The sequence below is a fragment of the Somniosus microcephalus genome, chromosome 9 (assembly GCF_052327205.1).
Source record: "Somniosus microcephalus isolate GS21.2 chromosome 9, FLI_Smic_1.0, whole genome shotgun sequence".
Lineage (NCBI taxonomy): Eukaryota > Metazoa > Chordata > Chondrichthyes > Squaliformes > Somniosidae > Somniosus > Somniosus microcephalus.
Window position 1 is genome coordinate 185,318,234 of NC_140995.1, and position 18,852 is coordinate 185,337,085.

The 18,852-nt window shown below is 41.8% G+C and overlaps 1 protein-coding gene across 5 annotated transcripts in view; it reads right to left on the bottom strand.

Annotated features, from left to right (window-relative positions):
- Nucleotides 1-18,852, bottom strand: part of bckdhb (branched chain keto acid dehydrogenase E1 subunit beta) — a 536,758-nt gene that overhangs the window by 204,584 nt on the left and 313,322 nt on the right. For 4 of the 5 annotated variants that reach the window (XM_085997678.1, XM_085997676.1, XM_085997679.1 and 1 more), the window contains exon 9: nt 7,013-7,099. In XM_085997678.1, coding sequence (XP_085853804.1) covers nt 7,013-7,099 — 87 coding nt within the window. Of the gene's footprint in view, nt 1-7,012; nt 7,100-9,200; nt 9,290-18,852 lie in introns of those variants that run through there. The other variant, XM_085997680.1, reaches the window with a different exon arrangement.

The following is an 18,852-nucleotide window of genomic DNA, read 5'->3' on the forward strand; positions in this document are numbered from 1 at the left end:
AGTGCTTTGTGTTACAGGTAGATATTTAATTTCAGTACCCTTAACTTAATCTAGATCAAGTAAGTAGTCAAGAAACTACACTGTAAACTAAGTTACCTAATTACAAATTTAATTAAATTTAATTAAATAAAACAAGGATATATAGGGATGGCAGTGCAGGTGGTGTGCTGCAACTGCAGCATGTGGGAGTTTGTGGGGAGCATTGTGATCCCGGACAACCACGTTTGCAGTAAGTGCCTGCATCTTGAGGAGCTTCAGCTCAGAGTTTTTGAGCTGGAGTCTGAGGTGCAGACATTGTGGGGCAACAGGGATGGGGATAGTTACCTGGACACTTGGATCCAGGAGGTTAGGTAGTGGTACAGGTCTGGTTAGTGGTCAGGGACAGGAGGGTGTGACTGCAGCACAGGCAGGTAAGGGGACCCAAGGTGCAGTGCTGGAGGAGCAGTGCTGGAGGAGCCTCAGTCTTTGCCCTTGTCCAACAGGTATGAGGTTCTTGCTGCCTGTGTGGATGAGAGAAAAGCCTGCAGAATGGATGAGCAAGCTGAGCATGGCACCATGGTGCAGGAGGCCATTCAAGTGGAGGGAGTGAATGGGAATGTAGTTGTGGTAGGGGACAGTATAGTCAGGGGGATAGATACTGTTCTCTGCAGTCACGGCCGAGTTCCGAAGGCTGTGTTGCCTGCCCGGTGCCAGGGTTAAAGACATCTCCTCGCGGCTGGAGAAGAACATGGAGTGGGAGGGGGAGGATCCAGTTGTCGTGGTCCATGTAGGAACCAACGACATAGGTAGAACTAGGAATGAGGTTCGCTGAGGGAGTTTGAGGAGCTAGGATCCAAATTAAAAAACAGAACCTCAAAGGTAATAATCTCTGGATTGTTACCTGAGACACATGCAAATTGGTATAGGTACAAACAGATTGGCTCAAAGAGCGGTGTGGGAGGAAGGGGTTTCAGTTCATGCGGCACTGGCACCAGTACTGGGGAAAGAGGGAGCTGTTCCGTTGGGATGGGCTCCACTTAAACCGGGATGGGACCAGTGTCCTAGCGAACTGAATAACTTGGGCAATAGAAAGGGCTTTAAACTAATGAGGGGGGGTGGGGGGGGAAGGAGGGAGGGCAGGTTTCAGGAAATTTAAATTTAAATTTAAAAGCAGCGAGAGAAATGTCAAGGCTCTAGAGCAGAGTAGAGTTCTGGGTAAAAATAAGCAGAGTGGGCCAGGAAGGGACAGAGAGAGTAACAATGGTAATAAGGCATCAGTGACTAACTTGGCATCAGGGAAAAATAGAAATAAGTCAAAGCTAAAGGCACTATAGCTGAATGCGCGAAGCATTCGCAAACAAATAGATGAATTAATAGCGCAGATAGAAATTAATAGGTTTGATCTAATAGCCATAATGTGGCCAAGGTTGGGAACTAAATATTCCAGGATACTTAACTTTTAGAAGAGATAGGCAAAATGGAAAAGGTGGAGGGGTATCCCTGATAATAAAGGATGGGATAAAGACAGTAGAAAGAAAGGATCTTAGCTCAGAAAATCAAGAAGTAGAATCAGTTTGGGTGGAGCTAAGAAACTGCAAGGGGCAGAAAACATTGGTGGGAGTTGTTTATCGGCCCCCAAACAGTAGTTGTAATGTAGGGCAGAGTATAAGTCAGGAAATTAGAGGCGCATGTAACAAAGGGTAATACAGTAATCATGGGGGACTTTAATCTACATATAGACTGGGCAAACCAAATTTGCAGTAATAGTGTGGAGGATAAATTCATGGAATGTATGCAAGATAGTTTTCTAGATTAGTATGTTGAGGAACCAACTAGGGAACAGGCTATTTTAGATCTAGCATTGTGCAATGAGAAAGGGTTAGTTAGACAGACTAGATGCTGGAAGGGTGTTCCCGATGGTCGGGGAGTCCAGAACCAGGGGGCACAGTCTAAGGATAAGGGGTAAGCCATTTAGGACAGAGATGAAGAGGAATTTCTTCACCCAGAGAGTGGTGAACCTGTGGAATTCTCTGCCAAAGAAGGCAGTAGAGGCCAATTCATTAAATATATTCAAGAAGGAGTTGGATATATTTCTTAAGGCTAAAGGGATCAAGGGATATGGAGAGAAGGCAGGAACAGAGTACTGAATTTGGATGATCAGCCATGATCTCATTGAAAGGCGAAGCAGGCTCGAGGGACCGAATGGCCTACTCCTGCTCCTATCTTCTATGTTTCTATGTTAATAACCTTGCAATAAAGAGGCCTTTAGGAAAGAGTGACCATAATATGATAGAATTTTATATTGAGTTTGAAAGTGATTTTAGTTAAATCCGAAACTAGGGTCTTAAATCTAAACAGAGCAAACTACGCAGGTATGAGGGGCGAGTTGGTTAAGGTAGATTGGGAAACTACATTAAAAGGTATGACGGTAGACAAGCAATGGCTAGCATTTAAAGAGTTAAGACATAATTTACAACAAATATATATTCCTTTAAGGCACAAAAACCCCACAGGGAAAGTGGTCCAACCTTGGCTAACAAGAGAAATTAAAGATAGTATTAGATCAAAGGAAGAGGCTTATAATGTTGCCAAAAAGAGTAGTAAGCCTGAGGATTCAGAGGATTTTAGAATTCAGCAAAGGAGGACCAAGAAATTGGTAAAGAAAGGGAAAATAGAATATGAGAGTAAACTAGCAAAAGACATAAAAAGACCGTAAAAGCATCTATAGGTATGTAAAAAGTAAAAGATTAGCGAAAGTAAATGTGGGACCCTTACAGGCTGAGACAGGAGAAATTATAATGGGGAATAAGGAAATGGTTAAAGAATTTAAACAAATACTTTGGGCTGGATTTTGCTGCCGCTCAGAGGGCGGGTTTGGAGGCAGGTCAAAGGTTAAAATCATTCTGATTGACAGCTGGTTGCGATCCCACCGTCAACCCACCTCCAAACAATTTTCCCAAGTGTCGGGTCCCCGATTTGCAGATGGACCCAACACCTAGCGGCGGGAAGAGGATTAAAGGCAATTTACCTGCCTATTAACAGGTAGTTGCTAGTAGTTGACAGGTTATTTTTGAATTTTGCCGCTTCTGGCTCGGGTTTCCAGACATCCGGACACCATGCTAGGTAAGTGTGGCGTGCTGCGAGTCTGCTGTAATGCTGCAGAAGTGGTGTGAAGGATCCAATGTTGCACTGGTGAGTCTCAAGAGGTAAGAAAATGTTGTGGAATGCATTTTTAATACATTTACACATTTCTTTAGGTTACAAGTTTTTAAATCCATGTCTAGTGCCACCTCATTGGGAGAACCTCTCTCACCAGTGACAGATCGCTTCTGTCACCTCACCTGCAATCTATTCCAGCCTATGGAGGGAGTCATTGGAGAGGCTGGGTGCAAGAGGTCACCTTTGTACAGTGATTTTCAGTGTTTGCAGTACTTCAATGCTGTCAAACACTGAGAAATCAGCTGTCAAAAAATAAATTGTGCGTTGTCCCTTTAAAAACCCAGCAGATGCTGCGTCTTCAAATTATGTCATCTGACCGCCTTCCTCTTATTGGCCGGCAAGCTCGCAGGGCAGGCTTAACAAAGTCAATCAATGTAAAATCACGTCTGTGGGCCGGATGCAGTTGGGGACGGGACTGGTAGCCGGAAATCACCTGATCCGCAACCAACCCACCTCCGTTGATAAAATTTCACGGAAGAAGACGCAAAAAACTTCGCAGAAATAGTGGAGAACCAAGGGTCTAGCGAGAATGAGGAACTGAAAGAAATTAGTATTAGCAAAAAAAAAGTACTGGAGAAATTAATGGGATTGAAAGCCGATAACTCCCCTGGACCTAATGGCCTACATCCTAGGGTTTTGAAAGAGGTGGCTATAGAAATAGTGGATGCATTGGTTGTCATTTTCCAAAATTCCCTAGATTCTAGAATAGTGCCTGCGGATTGGAAGGTAGGAAATGTAACCCCACTATTTAAGAAAGGAGGCAGAGAGAAAATGGGGAACTACAGACCAGTTTGCCGGACATCAGTAGTAGGGAAAATGCTAGAATCTATTATTAAGGACATGGTAACAGGGCACTTAGAAAATAATAATAGGATTGGGCAGAGTCAACACAGATTTATGAAAGGGAAATCGTGTTTGACAAATCTGTTAAGAGTTTTTTGGGGATGTGACTCACAGAATAGATAAGGGGGAACCAGTGGATGTGGTGTATTTGAATTTTCAGAAGGCATTCGATAAGGTGCCACACAAGAGGTTATTAAACAAAATTAGGGCTCATGGGATTGGGGGTAATATACTAGCATGGATTGAGGATTGGTTAATGGACAGAAAACAGAGCGTAGGAATAACCAGGTCATTTTTCGGGTTGGCAGGCTGTAATTAGTGGGATACTGCAAGGATCAGTCCTTGGGCTTCAGTAATTCACAATCTACATCAATGATTTGGATGAGGGGACCAAATGTAATATATCCAAGTCTGCTGATGATACAAAGCTGGGTGGGAATGTAAGTTGTGAAGAGGATGCAAAGAGACTTCAAGGGGATAGCCTTGAAGCGAGTGAGCTAAGTGAGTGGGCAAGAATATAATGTGGAGAAATGTGAAGTTATGCACTTTGGTAGGATAAATAGAAAAGCAGAGTATTTTTTAAATGGAGAGAGATTGGGAAATGTTGGTGTTCAGAGGGACCTGGGTGCCCTTGTACACAAATCACTAAAAGTTAACATGCAGGTACAACAAGCAATTAAGAAAGCAAATGGTATGTTGGCCTTTATTACAAGAGGATTTGAGTATAAGAGTAAAGACTTCTTACTGCAATTATATAGGGCCCTGGTGAGACCACACCTGGAGTATTGTGTACAGTTTTGGTCTCCTTACCGAAGGAAGGATACACTTGCCATAGAGGGAGTGCCATAGAGGGAGTGCAATGAAGGTTCACCAGACTGATTCCTGGGATGGGGGGATTGTCCTATGAGGAGAGATTGAGTAGACTAGGTCTATATTCTCTGGAGTTTAGAAGAATGAGAGGTAATCTCATTGAAACATACAAAATTCTCACAGGGCTTGACAGGGTAGATGTTTCCCCTGGCTGGGGAGTCTAGGACCAGGGGTCACAGTCTCAGAATTAGGGGTCGGCCATTTAGGACTGAGATGGTAAGAAATTTCTTCACTCAGAGGGTGGTGAATCTTTGGAATTCTCTACCCCAGAGGGCTATGGAGGCTCAGTTGTTGAGTATATTCAAGACAGAGATCGCTAGATTTGGATATTAAGGGAATCAAGGGATATGGAGATAGTGCAGGAAAGTGAAGTTGAGGTAGATCAGCCTTGATCTTATTGAATGGCGGAGCAGGCTCGAGGAGCCAAATGGCCTACTCCTGTTTCTTATGTTCTTATAACTCAATTCATGATACTTTGCAAATGAGCTGAACAATTTGGTGCAGTATTTTCTAGTGCTGAAATACCTCACAAGTATCGAAATGGTTAATAGCAAAACAATGTCAACACAGAGTCATGAATGATGGTTCTCAGAAGAGCAGTCAGTTGGAAAAATTAAAATACATGCTGAAAATTGTTAGTAAGATCACTGAAGATATAGATTAAATGTACACCATAATCACAGCCTTTTATAACCAAGAATTTTGTTGCCAAAGCACAGCGGAAGAATTTGACCATATTGGCTAATGCTATACTATGAGCTCCTATGCAGGACTTTCATGCATACTACTGCTTTAAGTCTCTAGTCGTTTTTCAGGATTTCTTTCTTCACACATTCGTAAATGAAAGCACACCAAGGAAAATGCACCAAAAGTGAATAGCCATACCTATGGATTACTGATTAAAAGGGTAATTTTAACCTAACCCATGGTCAGGGTCAGGTCAGATGCCCGTTTTATGGAGAGTGAAGCCAGGCGGGGTGTAAAACAAGATCGAATACTTGAACCCACCCATTTCCCACCTGGCGGGTTAGGCTAAAATTACCCCCTAAATCTCAATTTCTGAGTCGTACAGAATAGGAAGTTTCCAGCTTTGGTCCCTGGTCTGTGCTGAGTTAGCAGATTCCAGATGGAAGACAGTAAGAACACAACCATTAGCTGCAACAGCTTGACATAGTATGGAAAATTGGCCAAGATCCCAACTCCCAACCTCTGCTTACTACTGTGGCCCCCACCCTTACCAGAACTGCATGTGCGTGGATGCCTTAGTGAGTACAGAATCTGGCTCAGTTGTGAAGTTCCCTCTGGTCAGATAACCTGTCACCACTCACCACCAAGGCTGACTTGAGACGAATGGCCACTTGGCCATGGCACTAGAAGGTGACTGCTGACCGAATCAGTAACTTCAGGCCAAAAAGACATGGAAGAAAATCAGCGGCGGTGACTGGGAAATAATTTTTTTTAAATGTAACATGAAATTGAATACTTTTGGAAATGTTAAATATTAGAATCTTCTAACTATGTCCAGAAGGCACTTAAATATGGCATTATGGAAGCAAATTCCATTACCTATGTCAATAAATCCCTAATTTCACCTGTCACTGTGGGATGGTGCTGTCACTTTCAGGTACGTTTCCCCACAAGCACTTGTTAGGGGTCTGGTCAGAGCAGCATCCATGGAGGCTTTGGAGAAAGTTACACACCTACTGTTGGCTGCAGTTGATGTATGTTCTGGGGCAATTAGGGAATGGGAGGAAAATTATGTGTCAAATATTTAGATAAGTGGAAACGTGATGTAGACATTTAGAATTGGTCACAAAATGTGTAACACACCAAACCCTGCTGGTTAGACAATTTTGCTTGTTTCCCTCAAAGTGCCCAACTCAGACATGCTTCATTTCAGTGTAATATGGGAAAGCAACATCTTTCCAACTTTTGGAAAAACAAAAATGGAAACCAAAACATGACTTCACAATGCTCTCACATAGTGGTTAAAATGATCTATTCATTTCCAAAATGTACTGTGCAGTGATTGTACTCCAAACCAAATCAATGGAATATTTTCAATCATTGGTTATGCAACGACAGATAATTACTCACACACCTGAACTGTGGAACTGATCTCTGCAGCAAATCCTCCTGTTACCGGAGCTTCATGGCTAATAAGCAACCGTCCAGTTTTCACAACAGACTAAAACAGAAGCAGAAAGAGATATGATTTGACACATAAATGCACAGCTTTGAATGTTATGGTGGAACTTGTTTGCCAATATATATCGATTTCACAAATCTTATTTTTATGGAGATGCAAGTCTCAGAACAACTTAACTGAAAATGGCAAAGGAAGATTTACTTTTCCCAACCGAATACCGTTAAGGTTCAGCACCTAAATTCACATCATTTGGCGTGACTTCGTCAACCCACAATAATAGTGGTTGAAATATTATTTTACTTTCACCACAGTTTAACAACTCTACATAAGCAGCATCATCCTGCAGTGCAAAGAGCCATTGTGTAACTATAAAAGTTAACTTTTGCTTTTTAAGTTTGGCAATGACATTAAAGACCAGCTTTACAGTGCTAATTAAATACAGTATTTAATAGGTTTATTTTTTTCCTTGTACACGCATGTTGAGGATGAGACAGCCACATTGGCTATTGCACATTTAAGAACATCTGACACCATATGCTCTATTAAAAATAAATGTTTAAATTATATAGTAATCTAGATGGGAGAGGGAAAATGTAAAACATACGACAGTTCAGAATTCCAATGTAATGCTGTAAGATGTGCACGAATTAGGTTTATGGGGGCGCTGTCTTGACTGTAACTAGTACATGTACATAGAAGGTTACAACACAGAAACAGGTAACTGAACTCAAGTCTGTACTGAAGTTTTCCTCCATATGAGCCACCTAGTTTAAGCCCACTCTCTTGATCATTCTCTATCGTTTAATGATTTTTTTAAAAAGTAACAACGTAATTCCCTTTTAAAATGATTTATGCTTCAAAAATGGCCTGTGGCAGAAAATTCCACATTCTAACCACCCTTTAGGTAAAGATTTTTTTTTTACCAACTCCCTCTTGAATTTTTTTATGATTTTCTTTAAGGTGTATCTTTGGATTATTGTTTTACCAAAACAGTAAAAAAGACTTGCATTTATATAGCGCCTTTCATGACCACCGGACATCCCAAAGCGCTTTACAGCCAATGAAGTACTTTTTGAAGTGTAGTCCCTGTTGTAATGTAGCTTTACCCTGTAACATGTTCATAATATTTGAGGGTGATGGAAATGTGGAATAGATTACCAGGTGTGGTGGATCAGAAAAGCATAGCATGCAGTATGATTTTTGCCATTCCCATTTGCAACATTTTATCTTTCCTGCCTCTTACAAAAGCACAGGGTATTCTTTCTATTCCTTCCTCCCCTCCTAACCTCCGGAGCCCCCCCGTCTCTGCACCTGCTTAATATCTGTTACATCTCCAGCTTTTTCCAGTTCTGATGAAGGGTCCCAGACCTGAAACGTTAACTCTGTTTCTCTCTCCACGGATGCTGCCTGGCCTGCTGAGTATTTCCAGCATTTTCTGTTGTTATTTCTGGATGAATTCCTGTTAGCTGCAGCCTATTTAGCACTTTGTTCATTCTTCTCATCTGTGCTTGTAATTATGAAAACTCTGTGACCTCTTCCGAGGTTCTGCACCACAGAAATATTTAAAAAATCTCTCCCGAACTAAAAAAAGAGCCTGACAAGTAATTTTTTTTAAATGAAACAAGTTGCTATATATACTTCAAATGACCACAACTTGTTTGACCTTCTCAAATGACATTGGATAAATATTTACATCACTGGATAATTAGTTCCATTTGATTGGATCATTTGGATTGAACTGTCAGTTCAGATGAGTATATGCATGCATACTGTTGGTTACTAGGTTCGGTGAAATCATAAGATTTCATGGTGGCTACTATAGGATCTATCATTTTGCGATATCGGTTCTATATTTGCAGTCTCCACTCAAAGCTTCCTTGACATTCACATCTGCAAAACCTGAATTCATGTAGTGTGTCATATAGAATGGAAGAAAAGGGATTTCTTGATAATCAAGAGTTATTATATTGTAGGAACGGAGGTTCCTATCGAAAAGACTGAGTTCGACTCAGGCAATTAAAACAATGAACTTTAATGGAACAAAACAGGTTTTAACTAGAAACTGCTGGAATACATCAACTACAGGTCTGCTCTCCTTGAGGGCTCCACGAGGACCGATCCCCTGGTCAGAAGACTGACGTCATCACGTCATCACGTTCTTCCCGCCATTGAGGAATCACGTGACTAACGACATGACGTCATCACGTTGAAACCGCGCTGTAAAGGTAACTAGACATTGTACAGTCAAACAGTGTAATTAAAGGTACAGGCACAGACAGTAACTACATTGCTGTTAAAGGAATTATGTACAACCGCTCTGAGTCCTTTGGTGGCTCCGCCACAATATCACACTTGACAGACTGATATATTTGTAATAGTATATATCTAATAATGGGGCAGAGAGCAATGCATTCTCTAGCACAATCATGCACATTTTACATTTAATATAATTATATTGAAGGACTTAGAAAAACTAGGGCTGTATTCGATGGTGCGAAGGTTAAGTGGAGATTTAATAGAAGGGTTCAAAATTCTGAAAGGGTATCAGAGGGTAAATAGGGGAAAATATTTCCACTCAACATTCCCGCTAAGCTGCGCAACTGCGCAGCTGTCTGGAGGTCCCGCACAGGCCGCTTACCAGCTTTTCAATTGGAGATTTCGTGCATGCATTTAGGGGGGGGAACATTGGGGGTGATTTTGCCAATGGGGGCGTGTTGGAGGCAGGACTGCTACTTGTCGGGTTTTAGTCCCGCCTCCATCGACATGTGGCCAACCCACGCTATTTTCCCTTGATTGACCTTGTTAAGTCCGCCCAGCGGGCTTAGCAGGCCAATTAAGGGGAAGCCGGTTACAGAGAACGTCAGTGTAAGACGTTTCATTTTTTAAAAATTTTTGACAGATGAATTGTCATCATTTGACAGCTCTGTGAAGCTGTCAAACACTGACATTCTCTGTTGTTTGATGAGTCCTTGTATTCAAGACTCATCAAACCTCTTTTGTGAGCAGAAATTAGATGGTTGTTGCATCGGAGAATGCAGCAGCCATCTGTCATCTCTGCTGGTGAGATGCGAAAGTCTCCGCGTCCCCAACTGTTGAAGTCTGCAGGAAGAAACAAAGGTAAGTAACCATTATCCATCACTTTTCACTCACCTCACATACTTACCTCTCCACACTTGCACCCATCACTTACCTCCACAGCGCACTTTTGCACCCTGCAGACCCACTGCTCGCCTCGGTGACCCTGGTGGGGTTTCCAGACATCGGGAAGCCCATGCCTCTGGTGGAAAAATGGGGATAATCCTCTTAACTACCTGTTAACAGGCAGTTAAGTGGCTGTAATCCCCTTCCCGCCTCCAGGAGACGGGACCCGGCGCGGGTCGGGAACCTGCCTCCTGGGAAGATGGCACGGAGGCGGGTTGGGTACCCGCCCCCAGATTCTACCATTTTCCCGGCAGTCCCGCCTCCAAACAGGTCTCCCCAGGGCTGGCAAATCCAGCCCATTGTTTCCACTGGTCTCTGAATCAGTAACGAGGGGGTACACACTTAGGATTTTTACTAAGAACATAATTGGGAAGCTTGAAGAATTTTTTTTCATGCAAAAGGTTTTTATCCATACATTACCACAACTGGCTATTAAAGCCAATACAATCACAGAGCTCAAGAGAAGTTCACTAGAGAAAGAACAGTAAAACAGGGCAATAGTAGAGAACTCTGATCTGGAGCCAGGAGTGTCATAAGCATAATGGTCTCAAATAGCCTTCTTCTGTGCTTTAATTTCTATGATTCCGTGATTTCTAGCAAAGTTATAAATGAACACAAAACAGATTCTGTAACAAATGTCATTAGATGATAAATGTCATTAGACTCCTCTGAATATTGAATATGAAAGTCAAAATGCCTCAAGTTTGAATTCCATTCTGGCATTTCTGAACCATAGAAGCTGTCACTACATCCTTTTCCAACCAGTCCTTCAGGTTCCATTTTTAAAATATCAGTACTTGAATGTTAAATGTGCATGGATCAATGGTGTCTGAATTATGGGAATCTGGGCGTTATTTAGGCATTTTGTTTTTAAAAAAGACAAAAGCATTGGAAACAAAGGGATTAGCATACTTTTTTAAACATGTTTATAACAAATGAACACATCTATTTTACACCAGTTGGAAACATAATATTTGCAGCCTTGTTAAGTTTCCCCACTGACATGGTTTCTCCATGTGCCAGCTGCTGCAAATGTAGATGCAAAAATCCTCCTGCATTATCTGTGGGTTTCCAGAAATTAAGAACAAATGGAAATAGAATAGAATGCATAGAGGAGAAAAAAGTTTAAACTTTAAAAAAAATTAAGATGGCAAGAAAAAGCAGGAAATAATGGAATACGAGAAACCAAGACATGGATAAAACAAGAAGAATGCAAGGAAATGGACTGAGAAAACAAATACAAAAAGCAAGAGAATGAGAAGCGACCGAGAAACGAAGAGACAGAAAGCAGGGAGAAAGCAACAAATTTAGATGGACTGAGTAGAAAGGAATGAGATATGGGAAGATGGGTTACAATGGAAAGGTTATCCCTGATGGCTCTGTTGAAATACACATCAGAAAATACAAACCAGATTCTAGCTTCAATCTACACTTTGTTGAGTTAGGCAACTTTACGTGGGGCAGCACTGCAACTGGCCTCAGCATTTAGAGCTCCTAGTGCTATTCTGTTGCCCTGATGAAAACAGGTGAGATGATATGCAAATTCAGGTTCAGACCTGGCTTTAATAATCATCATGGTCAAGTAGATTATTGGCATTCACTTCCAGAATTGCACATGAATAATATGTGGCAAGGCACAAAGATTCCAGCTCCCAAATGTGGAACTGGTGCACCATGGCTGCAGTGTGTACTACCTATAGGATGGACTGCAGCAACTCGCTAAGGCTTCTTCGACAGCACCTCCCAAATCCATGACCTCCACCACCCAGAAGGACAAGGGTAGCAGGTGCATGGAAACGAAGTACCGCTCCAAATCGCACACCATGCAGACTTAGACATATATCGCTGTCCCTTCATCGTTGCCGAGTCAAAATCCTGGAACTCCCTATCTAACAGCATTGTTGGAGTACCTTCACCACATAGACAGTATCAGCTCAAGAAGAAGGTTCATCGCCACCTTCTCAAGGGCAACTAGAGATGGGCAATAAATGCTGGCCTTGCCAACAACACCCACATCCCAAGAATATATTTTTTTTAAAACTACGAGTTGCTGCCTTCAGGGAGCGGCAAGGTGAACAGAAACTCAGAGAGGAAGGTGAAAGAGTAAGAAACTGGGAGATGGAGTGAAAAAGTTAAATAAAATACTTTTAATTCAGTTATTGGTGTTTAATATCTTTGCTATTTTAAAGTTAACTTTCATACCTGAAACCTGATAAGCCACATAACACTTGTCATTTCATTATTCTCTTCATTGTCAATTTTTCTCCATTAATTTTTTCCCCCTTCTCTCCTGAAAGTGTTGAGTCTTTACTCAAGTTATGATTCCATGGGAACAAGACATTCTGCAGTACCTTGCCAAGTGTGCATTATTTATATACAAGTCTTGGCCGAAAGTGTAGGCAGGCTATTCAAATATGAGGGCATCACAGCTAAGCCCAATCTGTTTTTACCTGAAATTCAGTCAGGGTCACGAGATAGTTATGAACAGCAACCCTGTACGGTTTTCCCACCCTAATTAAAGAGCGTTTAATTAGTCCGATTGAAGCACGTCTGCTGCTGATCTTACTGAGAGCAACTAACATCACAGACCTGGGACTGAACCCAGATTCTCCTAGTACGTTTGGCTCAGCTAACCATTGGCAAAATTTGGTGAGTCAATATTATCTATTATACTTTATTGATTGATGTATATTCAGTGCCTCCGTTAAGGTCTGTACATAATACATTCAATTTCCGTAATACAAGCTACAAATTTAAAAATCCATCTGGTTTATCCTAAACTGGGAGGAGGGAGAGCTGGGCATGGTGGCCAGAGGCCGGACCGTGAGCGGGAGAAGCAGGCCACCACATCGTGGAGCCGGCAACAGTGAGGAGGAGGCCGCGGTGACGGAGCGGCTGAGGGACATCGTGTTCCCGCTGCCATTGGATGCCATTGAATTGACTTTTCTGAACATGTCTCTGTGAGCTCCCACAGCTTATTGTGGGAGTGATCGGGGAGTAAGCATTCCATTGTACTAGTTACATATGGCAAATAAAATTGAAATTGAAATTGAACTACAGGGATTAAATTCACATTAAGCCATTTGGGAGTTAAATGCAACAAATCACTTCTCCCACACTACAGTATATAAATAAAATTTAGAATCTCAAATGTTTACATATATACCACCAGATACTTCAGTAAAAGCTATTTTTCCCTCAGTATATACAAGAGAGACTAAATAAGTAATGTTTTATTACCCTATGGAACTTTCAGCACAGAGATCAGACAAATCCCAAAAGTACAAGCTTTTAAATCCAGGATAAAGTAAATATTTCCAGACTCAGTACTTGGAGTGAACAGCTTATTTCATCATTTATTCCAGTAGCACAATTGCTGAATCAGTGTTACTTAACATACTTTACTAGTGCACATTAACTCCTTTGTCTGTTTCTGTAACCCCATCCCAGAGATTCCATGAAAAACAGACTTTGTTAGCCCAAGCAGCTTACCCAGGTTCAACAGTTCTAATACAGAGCACTAATTAGGAAGACTGAGCCTGGGTAAAGACCATACTAAGGGCACGAATAGCCATAGATTTCCACCTTCTGAGAGACCCGGACCATTCCCCCATCACAGTTGGATCTGACTGTAGTCTTTTTGTTCTCATCGAAGGTTCTAATACCAGCACAAATCTTTGCAAAATCCGTGAACTTGCAGACAAGTCGCTCAACATTTTCATCCAGATCATCATTAATATAGACACTGAAAAGCAACGGTGCCAACACAGATTCCTGCAAGACTCCGTTTGCTTCCATGCACAACCACTACCATGAATAACAACCCTCTGCCTATGAGAATGCAACCAATTCTTTATCCAACCCAGGACTGGTCCTCCAATCCCACAGGACACCATCTTGTAAACTTTAAATTCAGCTTGACTGAACAGAAAATGTGATGCAACCATGGCCAAATTCAAATTAGTCCTGGAGACAAATTTTAAACAAAACATGGACACACATACAGTCAAAGATTTAAAAGTTTTGTACACTTAGTTTTGTATTTTCTTCCATTCACAGCAAAAAAAATTCTGCTGTACAAAATTGTATTTATTTCCATTTCCTATATGAATTAGTAATACATTATCCAGGAACTTTGGCTTTAAAACACCATTAAGGACAGCAACAGCCTCCATAGTCAAATATTCCACTAATACTCATTGTTCAGGCTTGCGCATTAAGAGCAAGTCAGAAGGAAAAAGTGATGGAGGAAAAAAGGTTTTAATTAAAGCCTTTATGTAAAATCAAGATTTTAAAACAAAACCGTGCTGACAGAAATTGCAGATCTATGCACAAACTACCAACCAATTCCTGCCATCAGCTTGTTTTGGTTGGTAGCATTCTTGCTTCTGAGGTTTCTGGTCATAATCTCGGCTGACATTCCATTTATACTAAGATACCGCAGTTTCTAATTATTCATTCATTTAAGTGCTGTTGTGGGATTTTGCTGACACAAAATGGCTGTCATACAGTCAGAGAACTTTAAAAAAGAATTAATTGTTTGAAGCATTTGAGCTGTTTCAATGTGAGAAGGCACTGTATAAATGCAAGTATCAGTCTTTGCTTTTTAATTAATTTCCTTAAATTACTTGTCTGTTAATAAATACAGTACCTGCATTAACTTAAGGTTATTCATGACACCAATGGCGGCAATTACATCTGATAATACAAGGCCCCGTCTACACTCTCAAGTGGATATAAAAGATCCCATGGCACCAAAGAAAAGCAAGGGTGCTCTCCCAGTGTCCTAGAAACATAGAAGATAGGAGCAGGAGTAGGCCATTCGGCCCCTCGAGCCTGCTCCGCCATTCAATGAGATCATGGCTGATCATCCAAATTCAGTACCCTGTTCCTGCTTTCTCTCCATATCCCTTGATCCCTTTAGCCTTAAGAAATATATCCAACTCCTTCTTGAATATATTTAATGAATTGGCCTCTACTGCCTTCTTTGGCAGAGAAACATCCTGACCAACATTTATCCCTCAACCAATACAAATTATCTGGTCATTTATCACATTGCCGTTTGTGGGATGTGCAAATTGGCTGATGCATTTCCCTACACTACGACGGTGACTACACTTGAAAAGTATTTCATGGGCTGTGATGTGCTTGGGCCATGCTGAGGACATGGACAGCCCTATATAAATGCAAGTTCTTCTTTCTTTCTCTTTACTTAAAGTCTTGTGACTTTTAGGTACACAAGGTTCACAGGCACAAAGTCAACTTCCAACAACTCACTCTACCTTTCCACAACTTATCTCAACCCTATGATCATCTGTGTGTTGTCAGAAGGCCAGTTCAACGTCAAGTCATGGAAGAGTCACAACTTCCTGCAGCTGAACATTGGGGAGATTGAAGCCATTGCTTTCAGCCCCCACCATGAACTCCACTGATTCCATCCCCTTCTCTGGCCTGTTGATCAGACTGAAGTAGGCCATGCAAGACCCTGAAGTCCTGTTTGACTCGCAGCTGCAGTCAAAAGCCCACATCCTATTCATAGTTAGGAACAATATTTTGCTGTGGTAAAATTGCTCAGATTCGTGCCCAACTCAACCCCAATCTTGCTGAAATCCATATGCACACTGTTGTCAACTCCAGACGCCACTTTTCTAATGCTGTCTTCGTTGACCTCCCATCCTTTAGAAACATTTACTTGTACAAAACTCAGCCGCCCGTATTCTGTCCCACACCAAGTCCTGTTTGCCCAACAGCCTTCCCCACCATGATTATTTAACTTTTTACTTAAATTTAGGATGTTTGTTACACATGATACTTTTGTTGGTGGCAGTGACTTACTACAGTGCCTTTTCTAGCAGCAATATTCTTGATTCTTGTGGGGATGTGACATCATCAATGTTCCCTCTAATTCTTTTTTCGTGCGCGGCCCCTTTAAATTTGCCGCACAGTATCTTCCAGCGACAGCGGCTTGTGAACGGCCTGTGTGGGACCTCCTGATTGATACGCAGTCATCGTATTCAGACACTCTTACTTTCTCATAGCAAAATGCCTTTCTTTTCTTCCAGGCTTGCTAGGAAAGTCATTACAGCGAAATGTTTTACAAATTTACACACAATTATTGAGTCAATATATTAGTCAGAGCCAATTACAAATCACAGAATCTACAACAAAGTATTCTTGGAGGTGTCACGGAATAAATCTTGACTAAAAGAATGATTATTCTTAATTGAATATTTTTTGGGATAAAACTGACTAAAAGAGTCTATAGTCAATCATTAGCGCCTTTAGAACGATAAGACCACTTCACCATTCATAGGCACCAAGATAAATACAAATGAGGAAGGATATTCAGCCCATGTAGCTCAGCCTTTTGTACAGATTTACAGGTTTCTCCATCCCCATTACAGCATCCAACTGCCTCTTGAATGACTCTGGAGTTTTGTCTTCACACCCTACATAGATAAGCGGTCCAGTTATCAATCACATTTTATGTTACAACGTGCTGCCCAACATCAGTCCTGATCTGTTCTTGATCAGTTCTGATGTAGGGTCTGTTGTGTCCGTGTGTTAATAGAGACACTGAAGACAGGAGTTGGTTTCACAGGTGTTTACTGAACAAAGTCTGGAGGGGAACTAACTGATACAACACAATATACAGGCTTATATCGCCCGAGTGGCCATTACCGGCATTACAGTACACAGGGGGCTCTTAAAGGCACATACACTACAATTCCTCCCCTTTTAGCCAACCAGTACATAATATTTTAAGTAATCATTAATTACATGTTACAAGAAAAATAATCTACACATTGCTGCAGTTAATCAATTATAAGTCAGTCTCTCTGGAGGCTTCCTGACTCGGTCCGGATAACGCCTCGGTGGTGTAGTAGTTTCTGGTGGTGTAGTAGGTTCTTTTGGCAAGGCTGATTCGGCTTGAATGCCAGTGTCGGGTTCATCGGGTTCCAGTATCACCGGATCGGAGGTAGATACTATGGGTATCTCTACTTCATCATTAGGCATATAGAGTTGTGGTGTAGGTTGTCCCTTTTCGGATGACTCTATGATTTGGTCAGCATGGCGCCTTATTATGCTTTCTCCAATGTCCACGGTATACATCAGCGGTCCTAGTCGTGTGCAGATAGTTCCAGGCTGCCATTTCTCGGTATGGTAGTCCCGGGCCAAAACTTGTTGACCTATCTGGAAGGTTCTAGTTGGCCTTTCATTCATGCCTTGAAATTGCCGGTTCTCCATGTCCCTTCTGATGTTTGGCTTGATCAAATCCAGCCGGCATCTTAGGCTTCTATTGAAGAACATCATGGCGGGAGTTTGGTTTGTAACCATATGTGTTGCATTCCTGTATGCAAACAAGAAGTTTATGCTGAAGTTTTATGTCTTTACTCCATTTCCAAATTACTCCTGTTTGTAGCAGTTCATTAAGAGGGTGCAGAAGAGTTGATAAGTTCGGTAAAAATTTATGATAGTAATTTATTAATCCCAGGAACGACCTTAATTGTGAAACATTTTCAGGTGCTGGGGCTTTTATGACCGCTTCAATTTTTTCAGGTGACTTATGCAACCCTTCCTTATTAATTATGTGGCCACAATATGATATTTGATTCTGGAAAAATTCGCACTTGGGGCGATTTGCTCGTAGGCCCCGTTCTCTCAGCCTAGTGAGCACCTGCTCCAAATTGGCAAGGTGCTCGTTGTCGTTTTCTCCTGTTACAAGGATGTCGTCTAGGTAGCATTGAGTCCCCGGAATCCCTTGGAGGACTTGCTCCATAGCTCTTTGCCAGATAGCTGGAGCGGATGCTACTCCGAAAACCAGTCGATTGTACTGGTACAGGCCTTTGTGTGTATTTATCGTGAGATACTTTTTAGAGGCCTCTTCAACCTCCATCTGTAGATATGCCTGTGCCAAGTCAATTTTGGTGAAACGTTTCCCTCCGGATAGTGAGGCGAAAATATCTTCTATCCTCGGAAGAGGATACTGTACCGTGTGAAGGAACGGGTTTACAGTCACCTTGAAGTCTCCACAGATGCGAATTTTTCTCTGTTCTTCAGATTTATCATTATTCAACGTTTTCTTCATGACTGGGACGATGGGTGTTGCCCACTCGCTCCAATCTATTTTGGATAATATGCCTGCCTTTTCCAAATTCTCCAGCTCTGCCTCGACTGCTGGACGAATTGCGTATGGCACCGGTCTTGCCTTAAAAAACTTGGGAATTGCCACATCTTCCACTTTTATTGAGGCGGTGATGCCTTTCAAGGTTCCTAGTTTCTCTTGAAACACTTCTTTGGCGTTGGCCAAGATGTCTTTTAACCGTTCGGGTATGACGTCATCATCATTTTTTTCCTTACTGGTCACCGTCAGTGCCTGAATGGAGTGCCAGTCTAAACGTATTTTCCTGATCCATTCACGTCCCAACAGCGGTGGACCACCATATTGTAGAACGTATAAATACAACTTTTGTATTTCCTTGCCGTTGTATACAACAGGTGTAGGGTTTTTTTTCCTGCTCTCTTGCCCGTTCTGGCCCCCTGCCAGGCTTCGTGCAAGAATTACCCTTGAGTGGTTCGACCCACCCCCC